Raw genomic sequence first — 18,502 nt, forward strand, 5'->3', positions numbered from 1 at the left:
TGCTGTTGCTGTTGTTCTTCTGGCCACTGTTTCTTTGTGGCTGCCTTCGATACACTAAACAAATATTGATAGTCCTCCTTAAAATGCCCATAAATAAACGTGTTGGATTTTTAAATTTAGTAAAGAACTTGACTTAGATATTTGAACTACACTCACATAATATAGAAAAATATTAACGACTTTAGTTGACTGTAGTAATTAAGTAAGCTCATTTTAAATAATTTTGAGTCGAGCTATTTTTTTTTCTGCTCTATGAAATTAACATGAAACTGTTTTTGGATATTGAAGCTTATTTAACCATTTGAAATGTGGCTTTGGAAATATTTAGAACATTTATAAGACTTGTATGACTAATACTGCTTTCACAACTTAAAACATATTATTACTGTTGTAGGTTGTTATGGGCAATTCATTTTCTAAGTGCTAAGGCCACTAGGAGCCAAATGGCCCATAAAGTTGGCCCGGGCAGAACGGCTGCAATCGATGGCATGTCTATGACAGACAACGAGCTGTTCAAAGGCGATATAGCCGGCATTATAATTGCTAGTACTCCACCGAGGAGCACCCAACAAGCCCTCCCAACCACCACCACCTCCATTTTAAAGCCATTCAAGAGCGAACAGCTCAACTTTGTTTCCCTCGAATAAACAAGAACAGATCAAGTTAAGAGCAGGGCCTGCAAGTGAAGCTTTTGTTCGTATCGTGTATTAAATAATTGAGCGTATGAAAATGTAGCTGAGTGAATTCCTTGGTGCATTAGCTCATAACACAGCCATGCTCGCACTCGCAAATATTTTGTAGTGAAGCACACTTTCGGCTGAAACTTTTCAACATGTTGGAGAGGGAGAGCAAATTACATTTTGGGATAAGCAAAACAAATCTGCCCGAAAAGACTGCCACCCAGAACACAGTTGGAGTGCATTAAAATTGCTCAGCACCAAAATGGCAGCAGAAACCGTGTTCCGGAGTCCTGAGACTGCAAATTATTTCTCCTTTTTCGCTTTTGGCCGACAGCCTGACACATTGTTTCACACCTTGGTGGCCCACAAATGGAGGAAAATGGCCAAAAAAGAATGGCAGCCGGGCGATGAAATGAAGTGCGGCTCGAATGACATGCAAACTTTTAGCTCTCCCCTGCCCGCAGGACATGCACATCCTTTTGCGCCGTTTGCATTTGTCGAGTTACCAATAAAGTGTCTTTGAATGGAGTAAATTGACTTTGGCATGACAAACAGTTCCCGGAATCCACGAGCGCGGATAAAAACTCGAGCATGAAAACGTTTGGCCGCATGACTTGTACTATCCCTTCCAACAACAGAAAATAACTTACGTTTGTTTGTATGTTTTTGGCCCTGTATTTTGTGGGCCTTTTCTTCGAGTCAGTTGCTTTATAGACAATTTATGAGCTAACATTAAGTCGAATCCGTGTGAAGAGAAACAGAAGGTAGTCGGTTAAGTTATGTGATTTTGTCATTCCTCCATATAAAGAAAATCACTTAAATAGCACAAAAAGTGCTGAATATTTTATAGATATTATAAGGACTGCATTTAAAGCATTAAAGTAACTAAATCTTTATATTCCTTTTTGAAAAACAGCCCTTACCAAGGGTTTTAGTCTATATAAAATAGTATTATAAGATGGTGTTTAATTAGAGTATACATTTTTTTAACCACTCGTTTATTACACAAGCCCTTGAAAATTGCTTTTCTATTTCCCCAGAATGTGCTTGACTTTTTAATGTGCAAATAAAGCGCTGCTAAGCCATTAAGGCATACGAGCGGTAAGCAGAACACCATTTATTATTTATCGCAGAGCTAATGAATTTCTTGAAATTCCTGCTTTTCATTTGTCTGCGCAAATGAGAGTGACACGGCAGCCCAAGCGGATTAAATATGTTATGCATATGGACAGCAAATTGGTAAAGGATCTGATATATGCTTCGTCTATCTATCACCCACACAGCTCAACTCACACTGATAAAACAACCTCGAAACGGGCAAATATTATTGTGTCTAACTATAATTGTTTACACGGCATACAACCAATAAAATACGCCGCCCTTCGGCAATTGGCTTACACACAGTGCATACTTGTGTGACTTTTGTTGGTGGCATGTCAGGAGTTGTATCTGTGATTAATGGCTGGTCATATTTTTACACTGCCAGCAATTAGTGCAAACGAAATCAAATTTGAGCAGCGGTAATAAAAGCAAACTGACCAACGAGCGGTCCCGGCAATAGCCACCATAGCCCCAAATATATATATTTGCCTAATAATAGTGCCTAAGTGGAGAAAAGGGGGCCGCCACATCGTTGCCATTTTATTTATGACACTCGCCGCTTGCCACGCCCACCAGCAAGAGATAATAACACGGCAAACATTATTCTTGGCCAACTGGTCTCAGGGGCCCAACTTGCCAACAGCAGTCGAGGGGCATAAAGCGGCGAAAGTGAAATGGAATTGGCATTGGCAGGATGAACGGCAAGTGACTAGATAATTATCTTAGTGCATAATCTGGGCCACCAGCATCAGGGTCTTGCCTTTGGCCAAGAATCTCGGCGAGTCAAGTGCCTTTGACTTTCGGTTGTGTCTTGTTTCTTGTATCTTGTATCTTGTATCTTGTATTTACAGGAAAATTATGCTGATTATGAGATTGTTCATGCGGGGCGCAAAAGAAGGTGTGACTCCCGTTTTTTGGGGATACGCCTTGACATGTCGCAGCTTTAGGGCTCCCCAAAGATCGATTCCGGTCCCAGTGCGAGTGCGAAAACGTGTCAAGGCCTCCGACTTGTTTTTCTTCCATTAGCCATAGGCCGTGGTAATTTGCTTAATTAGCTAATGAACTGCATGCAGTTTGATGATGCCTTCTTGGCCAGTAGCACACTTCAGAAGTCAAGCAATTGTACTCGAGTGGAGCGCCACTTCGGTACGCTAAAATTGGCACACGCATTAAACGCGGCTCAAGCACATTGCTCATACGCCATGTGTGGTTAAAAGGATTTAAGCACGCTGCTCATACGCCGCGTGGAGCGTGAAACGCTTAAAGCGCCATCCATATCCATTTCCAGCCGCAGATAAATGATATACAACAGCCGAATAGTAGACGCAATAAATCCAAAACGTAAACTACATAAATTAGGAATTTGTGTATTTATGCGAACGCTTTCGGGCTCATCGGCTATGGGAGTCACGTAGGCGAGTTTACAGCCACAACTAGGCGAAACCTTTTGCTGATTACGACGTGACCAGCCGGGAGAAGTAAGTATGTAAGTCTATTTCTGTCTGGGTGTGTGGCTGCGGCACATAAAATTATTTTAAATTATTTTTGATAATTGAATGAAACACAGGAAAACGTAGAATGATTTAATGCCATATCTCATGCCGCTTTCCCACAAAATGAGAACTCTTTCCGGTTTATCCGCGCATGCGTCACGCCCACAGAGAGAATCCATCAGGATTCGGGAGGTCGAGAAGGAGGCGCATCGAGCACGTGCACTTTGTTTACACAAAGTAATGAAATTTCCACAAACAAGCAGCTGGGAAATTGCCATGTCTACGATGACAGTGTGGAGAGTGGGAGGTGGATGGCTGAGTGGGCCAACCGAAATTGCGCATAAATGCGGCTAATTGCATTGGGAAACAATGTTGCCAATAAGCATTTGACAGACATCAAAGCACCCGACAAGTTTTCCCACTCAATTCAAATTCAATGCATATTGATGAGCTCCGCTTGGAGCGAAAGGCGATAAACAAGCTAATCCGCTGAAGGAAAGCTATGCAAACCAAAATAAAGGAGTTTTCTGTTATTCTTTTACAGGGAATGGAAAAATCCAGTACCTAATAAAACTTTAATTTAAAATGTTGTTGAATTGTTGGCTTCTACTTCTATAAATACACGATGATTTTAAAAGTCCCAGCAGCTGCATATAATAAAACATTTGAAAACATTGAAAAGAGGATTTTAGTTTCATATTCATAGACTAATTAAAATTTTGCATACATATATATCACTTTTTCAGTCCTTGGCGAACTTTAGTTAATAGATATCCACTTTCAACAGTTTTCATATTTTTCATTGCGAAACTCCAATTTTAACAGCGGATATCTCCTTGAAATTGATATTTTGTGTGTGTGCCACAAAGCGCTGAAAGCTGCGACCTTTTATGGCCATCCAACTGGAAATGGAATGCATGGCAGTTGACCTCAGATGCCGGCAGCTGGATCTTTATGCATTTCATTTATCTAAATCCTGGCAGCCTTGGCCGTTCAACTCAACTTACCTCGACATTTTATGAGCTGGAAGTTGGTTTCGCTCCGTGGCAGCTTAAATTATACCGCATTCATTTGTTTGGCGAGAGTTTTCGTATTTTTTTGTACGCTGAGGCGATGGCCTTGAGTGCGGGAAATGCAAACTGCCATGTCGAAACAAAGACCAGCTGCAGCGGGAAAACCAGCAACCAGCCAGCGGGAAAATTGAAAGGGGCGGGGGTTTGGGTTAAAAGCTCAAAGATGCAGCTGCAAGAGCGCCCAAACAACAAAGTCATTGGTAGCGAAAATAATGGGATTACTTTAAGAAACTTTTCAGTTTTTAGCCATCGAAACCCATGAGTTTAATTCTAATTAAATTTCAATTTTGGGCATTATCCGCAGCTATCTCAGTCGCAGAGCAATGAAAGTTTCCACAAGGCGGCCCTAAAAAATAGGTACAAAATACTTGTAATCCCAATTTGCATAAATATTTACGCTGATGGCGCCCAAATTGCTAGACCCTCACACCATTTGTGTTAATGCGTCTTAATCTTTAATGAGCCAAGTTTCGCGATTCGCGGTTCGGTTCGGTTCACGATGGGTTTTGGTTCGCTTATGGCCTCCGGAGCGGAGTACGTGTAACCAGACATCATGACCCTCTGATGGGGGTAAATGGCTGTGGAAGTGGTTTTCGCCATTGTGCACTACTTTGGCCAAGATAGAAACGATAAGATCTAATTATAAAGATAAACTGTTATGCTTCCTGCTTTCGTGTATGTGGCGAGCATTCAAATGGCCAACAAATCTCCGGGAGACAGATGCCAACTACCTTTCGATGTGTTCGGAATTTCTTATCGTACGCTTGTGTTTATTTTGTAAAATGGCTCCACTAAATGCAAAGACCATTTGGCAAAATCATTTCAGAAGAAGTTCTCAAGTCATGAGTTCAATGGCGCAGTGAATTCTAGTTCACTCTAAAGTTTTATTTCAAGACATCTTAAAGTGACAATAGAGGTATTTTAGGAATTAAACGGCAGGGGATGAATATAGTCTTAATCTCATATATTGAGATTTTTCTGGACATACTTTAAGTATTTTTATTATGCTCTAAATTGCTTATTTGTTTTGTAAGCGATTGTCCTTCGGCACTTTAAGCCAGCTTGAAAAGAACAATTTAATTCAAATTAAATTAAAATTTCATTTTTAAAAATTCAAATATTGCTTTGATAAATACATTAAGCATTTGTGAAAATTATTAGCATTTAAGTAGCTAGAAAAAAGTATTTACTAATAATGACTAATTTTACAATCCCATTTACTCATAAAATGTGTGTATTTTTATGCAATTATGTATTTTTACAATTGCTCTGGCTTTAAATCACCTCCGAGTTCCCTTTATCAGTGGTAAGCTCAATCCAAATTCGCAACCTACAATTAAATTAAAGCATTATTAAATGGTGCGAAATGTTCAGCTTAATCCACCCGTTTCCCCGGAGTTAATTTAACCCCCGGGCTCGCAGATTACTTTGCTGACAGTCAAATCCACACGAGAGATAACAAACTGAACCGAAGCAGAGGCAACTTCCAATGGCAACTCACTCCCTCGAGGTTCTCGCTACTTATTTTAATTGCCCGACATTTTTCAGAAACTTTTTGCTCGTGCACATTTGGCACGCACTCTCATTCGCGTATGTTTCGTTTGCTTTTAGGAGCATTTGCAGTTCGCAGCTTAATCGACTGATTTAGAAGTTTATTGCATCCTGGCATCTCGGGGAAATGAAGGCGGCCACGAAGGTATTAAAAGGCTCCTCTGCGTGTTTCGTGCCGGGAACTCCACTTCATTTGTGTCTCGGCCGTCGCCGGTTGGCAATATAAATGGACTTCCGTGCATAAAACGGATAATGCCGGGATAAACGGCCGGGCCAGACAAAGCGCCACTTCAACTGCTCGAATTTATTGGCCTGCATTTAAATGGCCGGCAATTGTAAACGCCTTGCTGCGACTCCATTCTGTTATAAATGCACTCGAATAACTTATTGTTTTTAATAATGTAAATACTATATATTGGGTTATTTAAAATTGTTATTAATATAAGACACCTTAACCGGACACCTACACGGACTAATATACAATTCAGGAAACAAGCCCACAATATCAATAAAAAAAATGTAAACGGAAAACAAATATGTCTGGTAGCTCAATAAAATTTTTACAATATAAAAATAAAACGTGAATAAGTTTTTATTTTGTCTTCCAAAGATCTATTTATACTTTTAAGCAAAACATTTACTTAACCTAACAACGATTATGGATTTTCTTTGACTGCAGCCAAGTAATATTCCACGCAAAGTGCTACGCAAAATGCCAACCACAAATGTGCGGCAACTGGTAGCTGTTGTCCTTGACCATCGCATGAATAATTGCACAGGACCCGGATTGGTTGTTGTCCTTGCGACAGTGCGCTCAATTAAGCAAAACCGCAAAAATCACACAATTTATGCAGCAGGCGCAGCATATTAATGACTGCTTATTGAGACGACAACACGGAATGTAACGAAATTTGCATTAAAACTGATTTATGCATTTGTCGCTGTGGTCGTTATTGCCCATGTTTCGACTAGCGTGTTTTGCCAACTGATGCTGTGCAGGCACATGGTAAATTTGCATAAATTTTGCGCAACCAAATGGCACTTTTATTATGTACTTCCAGTGGGCATCAAATCGGTGCCATAAAGTTTCCGGCTGGTGTTTTGGGTAGAACAACAAGAAACGGTTGATTTAACAACAGCTCATTATTTTATCATCACCCAAACAAATGAATTAATAAAGTCTTCAAAATGTTGATTTACTTTAAAAGTTTAAATGTATTTTGTTTAACAAAATGTATATAGTTTTCAGATAATGGAGTCTTAACATGTCGGGAAAATATTAAACATACATATTTAATGCCTGTATTTATTTTATACAATTTGCCACAACTTTCAACGATAATTATCTTTTTTTCGCAACCAATGAAAAAACCATTAGAGTTGATGACAATTGATTTTATAACGATTTTAACTTTGAAAACAATTAATCCACCACAGACACAGTTTAAATGTTTATTAACACCCAAATAGCATATCATAAAATCGTTTTCAAACCGTTCAATGAGTTTTCACCAAGCGAATATCACCGCAACCCGAGGGTTTCCGACTAAATTTAATCTGCGCACACATATGTAAGAACGGCTATTGAACACAACGCATGTGTATTGGCCGGTGAAAGTAAATTCTTTTCCATAAATTTTTATTATAATTTCCGCAGCCACTCACATAAGCAAGCTGATTCTGAGAAGCTTTGGGACGCATTGAATTTTTAATGCTTACGAAATGTAATTAGCTTTGGAGCGGCCTAAGGGCTGGCTGAAGAAAGTTGCCAGGAAAGTTGCCGTACATTAAAGACTGTTTAGGATATTGAAAACTCCTTGGTTAGCATTGTTATTGCATGGAAGATGGCATCGATAAAAGCTGGAGTAACACTCACCTTGAGTCTTGTCCGGCTCACGAGGCGTATGATTGTTTTGCCGTGTGAAGAAAACGTGTCTCGACACCGACTTTTCTTCCCCATTTCACCTTTCGCTCTTTTCTATTCTCCCATTTGTCGTATTTCCTGTTAATGGCTTTAATGCGATTACACGACATCAGCCCTGTGCGCTCACATTATGACTTCCTTGCCGAAATGCGAGTTCCACTTTCACACGGCAGCTTCATTAGCTTTAAAGGCCATTAAAGCGTTCATCGGGGTAATGGAGGTCCTCACCTCATAAAGCATTTATTCAGTATGCCAGCACAAACAAAACGGGGCCAAAATAAAAGAAAGTGATTCGTGAAAGCGAAATAAAAGCGGAGAGAGTTTGGTCAAAAAAAATTCAAGTTGCAAATTTATATTAAATTGCAAATTTTATATTAAAAAGCTGAAAATAGAACACAAATTGTAGTGATTATAATTTGTCAGTTCTCCGTAAAAAGTTTTCTTAAATTAAAACAGCTGAAACAGCTTTAATCTAAGCTGAAGTTAACAACAAATATTTTAAATCAAATTTTACGGACCAATCTTTTAACAGAACATTTAATATCGACACTGGAGATTTAGAACACATTGAAAGGCGATTAATCCTCGTCGCTGTAGCGATAATAGGGTCCCGTCGGCTTTGGCTCGGGCAGATAGCCATAATGGGTCCTCAAGAACTCGAGACCCACAAAGAGTAAAACAGTGTGCGGCATTAGACGAGTTAAAGCGGGCGTATAACCCTTGAAGTAGGCCTGTGGTCCTTCCTTTGAAGTCTTGATAAATGCATCCGTTAGTCCCGAAAACTTGCCAGGCGGAGCGTTCATTAGCCGGGTCTTCACCACGTCGATCGGTTGGGTGAGGGTGGTGGCCACCATGGCCGAAATGATCGATCCAACTATGTAGGTGCCCATATTCTCCGGCATGCCCATTTTTACCAGACTGGCCTTGCTCTGCTCGTAGAAGGCGATCTGGCCCACGGTCATGAACATACCGCGCAGGGCGGTCATTGAGGAGCCGTTGAACAGGCTGCGCCAGCCCTCCTCGCGGATGATGCGGACCAGTCCGTCGATGGCGTGCTTGTAGCTGCAAATATGGAATTATAATTTATTCGAACAATATACATATATACTCTTCTAAGAACTGAGCCTAAAAATGCCAAAATCACTTAAAAATTCTCAAATGGCTTTTAAGATTTCCTTAAAACTTCGTTAACCAACTGTTTATATATATTTGTATTTATCAGTTTCCTCAAAAAATTAAAGCTTTGCGTCTGAAAAGTATATACTTTAAAAAATGTAATCGAAAAAATTTAATAAAAAATCTTTTCCTTAGGTTTGTTTATTTATTTTAATAACAACAATCACTTACTTGCGTCTCTGTTCTGGCGGGAGTTTGACATCGTTTTGCAGGCGCACGTTGATTAGATCCGCAGGGGCACCCACATAGCCGCCAATTCCACCAGCAACCGCAGCAAGGGTTGTTTTGCGGCCCATGGTGCTCGTGTCCATCATACCTGATCCCATGGAATAAATGCCAAAACGGGTAAGCGTATAGGTGTATTGCCGAAGCAACGAGGCCGAGATGCCATTGTACATGGCCAAAACTCCCTGTTCCCGGACAATTTTGCGCGTTGTCTGAATCAAGGACAACTTCTCCGCCTGTGTCTGGACGAGCACCTTCATCAGATCCAATGGATGTGTCACTAAGGCGGCCATCGAACTGGCCACACCTCCAAAGTACCAACGGGCAATGCGCCGCTGGTTATAGGACATCAATCCACCCTTTCTGATCGACATCTTATGGCTTTACACTAAATTTCGGTTAGCTTTGTATCTTTGCTTGTATATTTTGTGTATGTGAGGTAAATATATAGTTCACAAAATATAGAAAGTTGATCTAATAGTCACGAGTTTAGAGGCATGGATTGTTTGATTATAGAAGTTTATACTTCAAGCGATCGAAACTTAGAATTTGAAGCCGAATCGTTGTGTTACACATAAATTATACCTAATTAAATGTAGTAGAAATTAGGTCTGTTCTTGGACAGATCCTGTGAAACACATACATCATTAGCGAGAACTAAATAGTTTACAATATTTTAATAATACTTACTCCCATTCTATACAAGATTGGAAATGAAACAAGGGCTCCGCCAACAATAATAAAGTCCAAAATCCGTTGTTTGGTTACTTGGTTGACAGTGTTCAGGTAAAGGTATAAGAGTATAATCCCCGCAATGAAGCAAGCATTTAATAGTATCACCATTATTATGGCTGTAACAGCTCTGAAAGGCTTGTCCTTATTATCTGGAATAAGATTATTTAAAATAAGCATTAGGAAGCCTCTTGTCTTACCTGGCTTAACCATTTTTATTGACTGTGGCAAACCGTCTTCAACAATCCTTACATCCATTCTTTGTTTTTGGTTCGGCTTGTGGTTTGTTTAAATATATTAAGAAATTTTATAATTCCATATGACACTTAACGCAAGGCCACTTTGTATGCATGAAAAAGCAGAACATTCAATAAATATATTAAAAACCAATTTTATTAATGACAAAGCAAAAATTAAGTATTGCTCATAAGAAACGTATATAATGGCTTTAATTGTTAAGGTACATTGCTTATTAAAATCAATGCTTTTCTGCACAATATTCATCCCAACTAGTCCAAGTTTAAGAGCGTTTTCTTGTCACATTATTTACACCTGATTAGGCGAAAGACTGCGACTCACTTCCGCCGAGGAACAAAGCAAAACGAAACAAAACGTACTCGGCACGCAACAAAGGCCTGCTCGAAAAACCTCAATCACGCACCTCTGATTATGCTAATGGAACTGAACCACTGTTGTTTCATAAATATTTTGACAGCTCAAGCACCGGAAACGGACGCTTGAAATTGTCCACAAGGGCCTGTATTTTAATTGGCCATTTGGTTTTGACAGCTGGAAGTCCATGCCTAGCCACTCAAATGGAAAACTCAACCGCTCTTAAAATAGCCATTAAATAAATAAACCTAGGCCGGAAAGTTATTACTATTTGGCCGATACAGATACACTTTTACCGATGGCAGGCCATTTGAGTTGAGAAAAATCTTGCTAATTTTCATTTTTGGAATGCAATAAAAGTTGCAGTCAATTTTTGAGAAATTGTCTCAAACGCCAAATACTTGTTATGGCCGAAACCAAATGGTTTTTATTGCTACAAATGAAATGCATTTCGCTTGCATTGCCATATTGGAAGAGTTCAGTCGCCAACAGAAACAGCTAAATAATTTGGTTTCGTTCCGATAGCCAGGCAAATTGAATGGTATTTCTGTTATTTTCCGGTTAGGCAACAATTCAACGAACTTTTCATCCAAATCACCGTTGATGGATTGGATTTTAATTTCAATGCAAATGTCAGCGAATGTACAAATATTTGCAGGCCCAGCCAAATTGTCGCATTGCGAAAAGGTTTGTTATTTATCATGTAATTCTATTTTGCGGTTTTCTTAACTGAAATGCCAGCTTATGTTTATTTTTTCATCATAATTGGTTTAGGCTGCCAAATGACGAAAATATAATTATCGGATTGTCAAATGACGGAGCCCCCTAGTGAAAGCTTAAAACGGAAACTTCTAACTGCTCGAAATCTTCACAAACTTTATTTATTATGGCCAACTCGATGGGAGTTGAGCGTTAGTTTAGAAGTTATATTCAGTTGGTTGGCTCGTTCATTTGTTGCTGCAGCACTGGTCCTTGGGTCCGTTCTTGCAAACGCAATGGCAGTCATTGTTGCAGGCGCAATTGTCCCCGCATTTCTGTGCCGAGCACTGGCAATCTGTGTGTGGTGGATTGTCAATTATACGAGTTGCTGCTGTTTTAAATCACTTACTTGTTCCGCAACCCTTGCACACCATTTTGTAGGTATCTTATATATTGACTTGGCTGAGGAGAAATAAACTTCACTTGCTTGCTTATTGGGTATTTAACTGATGACCCATTCCGTCGACGCCTCCTCCTTTTATACCCATTAAGCTTGCTTCGAGCTCGAACGAGTGCAAAATTACACAAATCCAAAACAAATTTGTTTATTTGACCCGTCTTATCAAGTCGTGTGCAAGCCGCGGGCGAGTGGTTCGTAATTTATCAGACAATAGGCTACGTTATTTTTTGCGCACGCGATTGCTCGCCAACGCGCTGCACACGAACTTCCTCCCATCGCCTTATCGGCTGGCCACGCTGCGTATACGTTGCGTACACGCCCCTTATCATGACGCAACCATTAGCCCATAAGCACACAACCAAAAGTATGAAACCTTAAATAAATCGCATATTTTTCGATGAGTTCTAAATATACAACTAAACATGTTTTCATAAATATATTAAGCTGTTGCATTAAAACTTTAACTATTTATACTCTTCAAACTTCATAAAAAACAAGAAAGAAAGCAAACTTCGGCAAGCCGAAGTTCATATACCCTTGCAGCTATCGCAAGAATTAAAATTAATTAAAATTATGATTTACTTGCGTATATGTTTAAAAACATTGAAGCTATGACGATTTGCAGCTTAATTATTTGATTGTTCTTTTATATATTTTTATTATTTGTATGGGAGCTATATGATATAGTCGTCCGATTTTGATGAAATTTAAACCGTAAATCGAAAATATTTAACCATTACTAAATGTCGAAGAACTGAACAAAAAATTAAAAAACAGAAAAGTTATAATTTTTTTTCATTTATTTTTCCGATTGTTCCTATGGGAGCTATATGCTATAGTCGTCCGATTTTGATGAAATTTAAACCATAATTCTGAAATATATAACCATTGCTATATGTGGAAGAACTAAACAAAAAATTAAAAAACAGAAAAGTTATAATTTTTTTTCATTTATTTCTCCGATTGTTCCTATGGGAGCTATATGCTATAGTCGTCCGATCCGGCTCGTTCCGACTTATATACTACCTGCAATAGAAAGACAACTTTTGGGAAAGTTTCATGCAGATAGCTTTAAAACTGAGAGACTAGTTTGCATATAAACGGACGGACAGACGGACAGACGGACAGACGGACAGACGGACAGACGGACGGACAGACGGACGGACAGACGGACAGACGGACATGGCTAGATCGACTCTACTAGTGATGCTGATCAAGAATATATATACTTTATAGGGTCGGAAACGTCTCCTTCACTGCGTTGCAAACTTCTGACTGAAATTATAATACCCTCTGCAAGGGTATAAAAATGAAAATCTTAAAAGCAGTTCTTCAGTTTACTAAGCATACTTTCGGACATTCATACAAAACACCAATGAAGTATGCTTTTGACATACTTTTCGGATCAGTTATGAGTAACAAGTACTTGTAATTAAATGCCTGGTTTATTCGCATCCACACTCATAGCGAGTGTCGAGAAAAACTAAATGGATTAACATATATAAATACAGACACAATAGCGCGCATATCGCTAGCATCACAAAAACGTAACAACGACAAATACGAGAGCACAAATTCATAGTTTGATGAAGCCCAACCAAAAAGCTTAGTCCTTCAATTCAGCGGCTGTGTTGACAAACCCGGTGGTTTGGGTCAACTGCAGTTGGGCCTTCTCCTCGGCCTCCTGGGCCTTCTGCTCGGGCGTTTTGGCCCATTCCTGCAGCTCGCCGGAGCAGTAGAACCAGTAAATGACGCAGCCTACCAGGTAAATGCCCGCCGAAATGAAGAAGATGATGCGCCACTCGTCACTCGTCTGGTTGGTGACCACGTAACCGGTGAGCAGCGGACTGACGATGCCCGGAATGGTGGCAAAGGTGTTGCCAATGCCCATCAGCACACTGGCGTGCTGCGGTGCAATGTCCAGGTGATTAACCCTGCAAATGAAGTAATGAGTACCACATCTCCGAGAGGCTTTCGCTGCCGAACAACTCACGCAAATCCAGACCAGGCGAACGCTCCCAAGCCCACGGCAATGGTCAGACTCACCACCGACCACGCGGGATCCAGCAGATAGGCCGTCAGCATCATGAAGACCGTCTGGGCCAGGAACGCTCCGCAGTTGAAGTTGCGCCTCACTTGAGTGGTCGTCCAAATGCCCTTCACCTGCAGCCAATCAGCCAAATAGCCGGACACGGCCAGCAGGATGCCCATGGCCAAATAAGGCACGGCCGACAGGATGCCCGTTTTGCCCAGGTCAAAGTTGAGTGTATCTAAAATGACAAAAAGAGAAAGTGATAAGCATAAATTATAATTTATTTTGGTATTTAATTTTATGCTCTAGGTAATCTAAATCAATTTATTCATAATATATATAATTTGGTGAGATCACTTATATTAAAATGGTAAAAGAGTAAACAAATTAAGTAATTAAATGTATACTTAGAAAACATAGTTCCTTGTTTTTCGGACAAATTTGTAAGCATGGCCTTAAAGATGATTCTTGTGTATATTGGTTTGTTATATGATTATAATGACAGGTTTAACTTTAAAGCCAAGCTTATTTGGTAAAATTTAAGAATTTTTTTTTTGAGTGTCGGAAACCAAAACATTATTTAAAGTTAGTCTATATTGCGTAAAAAAAAATAAAGACAAAATATTGTTTGTTTTTATTGGAAAACTTACCCCTGAGGAAGCTGGGCAGCTGGGTTAGCAGGGTGTAGAAGCCCCAGTTCTCCGAGAAGTGCGAAGCCATAATGGCATAGAAGGCCATCGACGTGAAGATGGACTTCCACGGGTGCTTAATTTTCTTCGAGCCCACATATCCAATGGTCTTTTGTATGTACTCGCACTCCTCCTTCGAGCAGAAGCGATCCAGTTCGGGTCCGGCCTTAACGAAGACAAGCCAAATAAGGTACCAGATCACGCCGATAGTGCCGAGTACGTAGAACACGCTTTCCCAGCCATATTTGGTAGCCAGGAATCCGGAGCACGGCATCGCCACCACAGTGCCCGCATAGTTGCCCGCAAAGGCTATCGATGCCATTCGAGATCGCTCCAAGGGCGGCGACCAGCGGGCCCACACCGCATGGATTCCGGGGAAGGTGACGCCCTCGAAGAATCCCTCGATGATGCGGACGGCCAGGAACATCTCCAAACTGTGATTGGCGGCCAGCGGGGTGAGCAGCGTCAGAACGGCAGTGCTACCAATTCCTGTACCGAATACCTTGGGGGAAAATATAAGAATATTAATTTCTTGTATTTTTTATTTGGCAATAACTTGCAATAAATCGTGGCAAAAAAACAACGGATTACTCTTCCGTTAACTACTCTCATTTAAAAGTAATTATATTTTAAAATAACTACCTACAAAAACGCAGGTAATAAAATGCAATGCAACAAACCAGTTTGTGCCTTGAATGTTACTACACTAAAATTCATTTCATTAAAACTTGTGTTAGTTACTCACAATGTTGCCACCGATCTTGGTGCCAATATAGCCGCCCAGGAACTGGGTGAGGATGTAGCCATAGAAGAAGGAGCTGAGGATCAGGCCCTTCTGCTTGGAATCCCAGGGGAAGTCCTGCACGTAGGATATGTTTCCATCATCATCCAGCACTGTTCGGTTCTCGGTCATGGCCACAATGGCCACCGAAAGGTTCACCCGCAAAGAGTAGACATTGAAGAATCCAAAGAAGGCCAGTAGCACCACAATGTAGCGCTGTTTGCGCCAGAAGCGCCAGGTGAGTGGTTCGCTTTCCGTGATTTCATTGCTGCGAAATTTATTAATAATTGGTATGGTCAGCAGGGTTCTTCGGTGGAGGTGAGAGTCATGCAAATGGGGAACCGGCAAGTGTTACTTTCCCTTTCGGTTGGCCAGCATTTGCTGCAAACGGTTTCGGTTAGCTTGGTCTGCTTTTTTTGTTGCGTCTAGCCCCGCAACCAGTTTTCAAGTTGTGTTATCGACTGGTTTATTCAACCCATATCGCCCCAGGGCCCCGAGGAGTTTATTTACTTCGCCAAGTATACAGTGGCGTTGGCACAGTTTCACAAAAAAAAGTATATTGATTTTATTTTAAATAATTACTAAGAAACCAAAAAACAATAATATGAACTTTAGCCAATGAAGTCTTAATAAATTGTTTTATATACAAAGTAACTTTGTTTAAATAATTAAATTACGCTTTTTAAATACAAGTAAACATACCAGCCTCAACACCCCTCTTACATAAATATTGAAGTATGGCTTGCATTTCTTGGGCACTTGAGGTATGCGGAACCAATTAGAAATAAGTAGATTGCCTTGCGGAAAGTACTCACTTGTTGTGGTGCACATGTTCCAGGTGCTTTCCGTTCTTCGGAGACTCCAAGTCAGTCATTGTGCCAGCCGATCAAATTGAGCCTGAAATACATTTAATTTGTTTATACAATACTTTATAAGTGCAATTGTCTGGCCCGGCAATTCGTGTGCGTGCTGACGATTCATTAAACTCGAGTTTAAGCTGATTGAACCAACACAAATACAGGCAACCCGGTGATGAGGTCTCATCCACACAACTGCGTGTTATAATTCAGCGATTTGTTAGATCTCGGGTAGCACCCCAACTTTATATAGCCGGGCGTTCAGTTGCGTGCCGGTCGCGTAATTGCCATTGACACTGACCGAAGAGCAAACATTTTGCTAAGCAATTTGTAGCCCACTAATGCGGAAACATAATACGTGAAAGATTCTAGATTCGCGATTTGAGATTAGAGATAAGAATAGAAGACTGGGCCGGGCATCCGCCACGGGAACGCATCTTAACTCAATTATCCATTTATCCTATTAAGCAAATATTTCACCAATTGCGGCACGCGAAATCTCGCACAGAACCTCACTCTCACTTTGGATGTCATAATCAAATAATTGTGGCGTAAGTGAGCCAAGTCTGGTCGAGTTGATTCGCTTTGAATTGCAAATTGCAGGAATTTTCGGCAACACGCGCTGCTTTTGAATGCCAAACCAAATTGAAGCAATTGCACTGCACGCACGTGTTAGAAACCGTTCCCTATGAAATCAGTGAAAGTACCCATTTGTACACACAAAAAATAAACTTCATAAGATCTTAACTAGTGCTAAATAAAACCTGATCTTAGACTGTTTTTAATAGGCCGTACAGCATGAAAAATATTTTTAGTCACAATACAACCGAAAGACTACACAACTTCGGTTCAATATTGGTCTTCAACACCAATTAAACTTAGTTGGAAGAGATTTTTGTAACACCCTAGTAAATAATTTGTCCATTAGTTAGTGAAAAAGATAAGAATGTTATGTTTACCTACTATAGCTTCGAAAATAGTATTATTGGTTGCAGGTAAATAAAGACTTCCTTTGGCATCTTTACATTATAATAAACAAAAGAAGAAAAAAAAGGTTAATTATACTTATTATTAGTACTTGTAGGTACACCCCTACAGAGCTTTCAAAGTGCTTATCATTATAGGTTTATGACAACTACCGTGTAATCGTCTATCATAAACCAAAGAAAAGTGCTTCCCGCAAGTTTTCCATGATAACAAATATTTCCACACGCCACAGCGTGCCATAAAACAAGTTGCTAGTCGGGTTAAACCCTAATTGATAATTAATGGACTTATTTCTGACGGCTATATTTTCAACCCTTGTATACACTGCTAGATTAGTGATCATAAAATAATACACATGGCTTGGTTTTGGCCTTTTATTACCACATGGTTATCTTTGACTGCAAACTTAATTTTTCGGGCGCAGAATAATAAGAAAACCTGCTGAGATTTTTGTTTTATGGAGTGCCATTTTGGTATCATAAATTCCTGCCTCGGCTGATAGGTTCGCCTTGGGCAAAACTTTTCGACAGCTTCATAAGAAAGCTGTTGCATCTGATAAGTAGCAGCTTGGCAAAAAAAATATTTACCTATTTACTTTTGAAAAGTGACTGACTAAAAAGAGAGTAATAAAAAAAATTGCACGTGATTGCAGCAACCATTAAACTAAATTGTTTATTAAGTATCAGAAACTGTATGTTTTTGTCAAATACAGTTTTTTAATAGCTGTATTCCGTTACAAAACAGCTTTACAAAAATTTTAACAACACGCCGGACTGAAACGCATTACTAGTTTTTAGCAACAATTAATCTAAATTTCCCTACAAGTCTAATACAAATACAACGAAACAACCAACTGAAAACACATGCGATTTGCATCTCATCGAAATAGGCGGCGAAATGTGTTTAATAAAAACTTTATCGAACGCAGTTGAGCAAACAGAATGTTCGATAAACACCAGCACATAAGCACGAAAACACTTTGCAAAAATTGAAGATACTTTTCAAACTGCGACACAACTTTTGCGAGGCAAGAAACGAGAGTAAAAGTCAAAACGCACCGAGGAAAGTTGAAACTTTATAGCGCGTCTTGGCACTGGAACCCAACTGCTTGCTCTGGTCTCGATCGATCCGTTCGACTGCACTGCTTGCCGCAATGGGTTTGTTTGGGCTTGAGCAGGTGTGAAGTCGCCGGTAGCTGGCAGTGGACTGATCTATCCAGCGGCTTTCGGCTTAACATCACAACTCGGCAGCAGCGGCAGCTCGATCACATCAGATGGGAGGGATCTGGGACTTCCATCCCACTCCTCAGCGCTCAGCGTTTCGTTCACTTCAATTGAGACACGGGCACGGTCAGGTAATAAAACCAGAGCTAAAACGAGAGAAAGAGGCAGGAACCTTGACGTGATTACTGATAGTGATCGGCATAAAGC

At 40.1% G+C, this 18,502-nt stretch overlaps 4 protein-coding genes across 4 annotated transcripts; all 4 read right to left on the reverse strand.

Annotated features, from left to right (window-relative positions):
• Positions 1-8,343: 8,343 nt before the first annotated feature.
• Positions 8,344-9,786, reverse strand: LOC121466741 (mitochondrial dicarboxylate carrier). Its single transcript, XM_041709663.1, has 2 exons — positions 9,170-9,786; positions 8,344-8,884 (listed from the first exon to the last, which is right to left on the reverse strand). The coding sequence occupies exons 1-2, from the start codon at positions 9,595-9,597 to the stop codon at positions 8,401-8,403; spliced, it is 912 nt and encodes a 303-aa protein (XP_041565597.1). The 5' UTR covers positions 9,598-9,786; the 3' UTR covers positions 8,344-8,400.
• LOC108136719 lies at positions 9,735-10,288 on the reverse strand. Its single transcript, XM_017258043.2, has 3 exons — positions 10,156-10,288; positions 9,914-10,107; positions 9,735-9,851 (listed from the first exon to the last, which is right to left on the reverse strand). Exons 1-3 carry the CDS (start codon positions 10,211-10,213, stop codon positions 9,813-9,815), a joined length of 291 nt encoding a protein of 96 aa, XP_017113532.2. The 5' UTR covers positions 10,214-10,288; the 3' UTR covers positions 9,735-9,812.
• Positions 10,289-11,419: 1,131 nt separating this feature from the next.
• On the reverse strand, positions 11,420-11,781 carry LOC108136741 (metallothionein-2). Its single transcript, XM_017258084.2, has 2 exons — positions 11,676-11,781; positions 11,420-11,621 (listed from the first exon to the last, which is right to left on the reverse strand). The coding sequence occupies exons 1-2, from the start codon at positions 11,698-11,700 to the stop codon at positions 11,515-11,517; spliced, it is 132 nt and encodes a 43-aa protein (XP_017113573.1). The 5' UTR covers positions 11,701-11,781; the 3' UTR covers positions 11,420-11,514.
• A 1,371-nt stretch (positions 11,782-13,152) lies between these two features.
• On the reverse strand, positions 13,153-18,281 carry LOC108137001 (sialin). The gene is made up of 6 exons (XM_017258499.2): positions 18,131-18,281; positions 16,044-16,125; positions 15,193-15,496; positions 14,409-14,949; positions 13,720-13,996; positions 13,153-13,660 (listed from the first exon to the last, which is right to left on the reverse strand). The coding sequence occupies exons 2-6, from the start codon at positions 16,100-16,102 to the stop codon at positions 13,333-13,335; spliced, it is 1,509 nt and encodes a 502-aa protein (XP_017113988.1). The 5' UTR covers positions 16,103-16,125; positions 18,131-18,281; the 3' UTR covers positions 13,153-13,332.
• Positions 18,282-18,502: the final 221 nt, after the last annotated feature.

This window comes from Drosophila elegans, unplaced genomic scaffold, assembly GCF_018152505.1.
Source record: "Drosophila elegans isolate 14027-0461.03 unplaced genomic scaffold, ASM1815250v1 contig_476, whole genome shotgun sequence".
NCBI classification, from domain to species: Eukaryota; Metazoa; Arthropoda; class Insecta; order Diptera; family Drosophilidae; genus Drosophila; species Drosophila elegans.

What these genes read in the sequence shown, in the direction of transcription:
- LOC108136719 (XM_017258043.2), bottom strand. Translation starts at nt 10,213, where the DNA reads ATGGATGTAAGGATTGTTGAAGACGGTTTGCCACAGTCAATAAAAATG. An exon ending in AATAAAAATGGTTAAGCCAG is followed by an intron (nt 10,108 to 10,155) that starts GTAAGACAAGAG and finishes ATCTTATTCCAG; the next exon opens with ATAATAAGGACAAGCCTTTC. An exon ending in CAATCTTGTATAGAATGGGA is followed by an intron (nt 9,852 to 9,913) that starts GTAAGTATTATT and finishes TGTGTTTCACAG; the next exon opens with GATCTGTCCAAGAACAGACC.
- LOC108136741 (XM_017258084.2), bottom strand. Translation starts at nt 11,700, where the DNA reads ATGGTGTGCAAGGGTTGCGGAACAA. An exon ending in GTGCAAGGGTTGCGGAACAA is followed by an intron (nt 11,622 to 11,675) that starts GTAAGTGATTTA and finishes CACCACACACAG; the next exon opens with ATTGCCAGTGCTCGGCACAG.
- LOC108137001 (XM_017258499.2), bottom strand. Translation starts at nt 16,102, where the DNA reads ATGACTGACTTGGAGTCTCCGAAGAACGGAAAGCACCTGGAACATGTG. An exon ending in CCAAGATCGGTGGCAACATT is followed by an intron (nt 14,950 to 15,192) that starts GTGAGTAACTAA and finishes TTTTCCCCCAAG; the next exon opens with GTATTCGGTACAGGAATTGG. An exon ending in TTCGCCTGGTCTGGATTTGC is followed by an intron (nt 13,661 to 13,719) that starts GTGAGTTGTTCG and finishes CTTCATTTGCAG; the next exon opens with GGTTAATCACCTGGACATTG.
- LOC121466741 (XM_041709663.1), bottom strand. Translation starts at nt 9,597, where the DNA reads ATGTCGATCAGAAAGGGTGGATTGATGTCCTATAACCAGCGGCGCATT. An exon ending in CCGCCAGAACAGAGACGCAA is followed by an intron (nt 8,885 to 9,169) that starts GTAAGTGATTGT and finishes CCATATTTGCAG; the next exon opens with CTACAAGCACGCCATCGACG.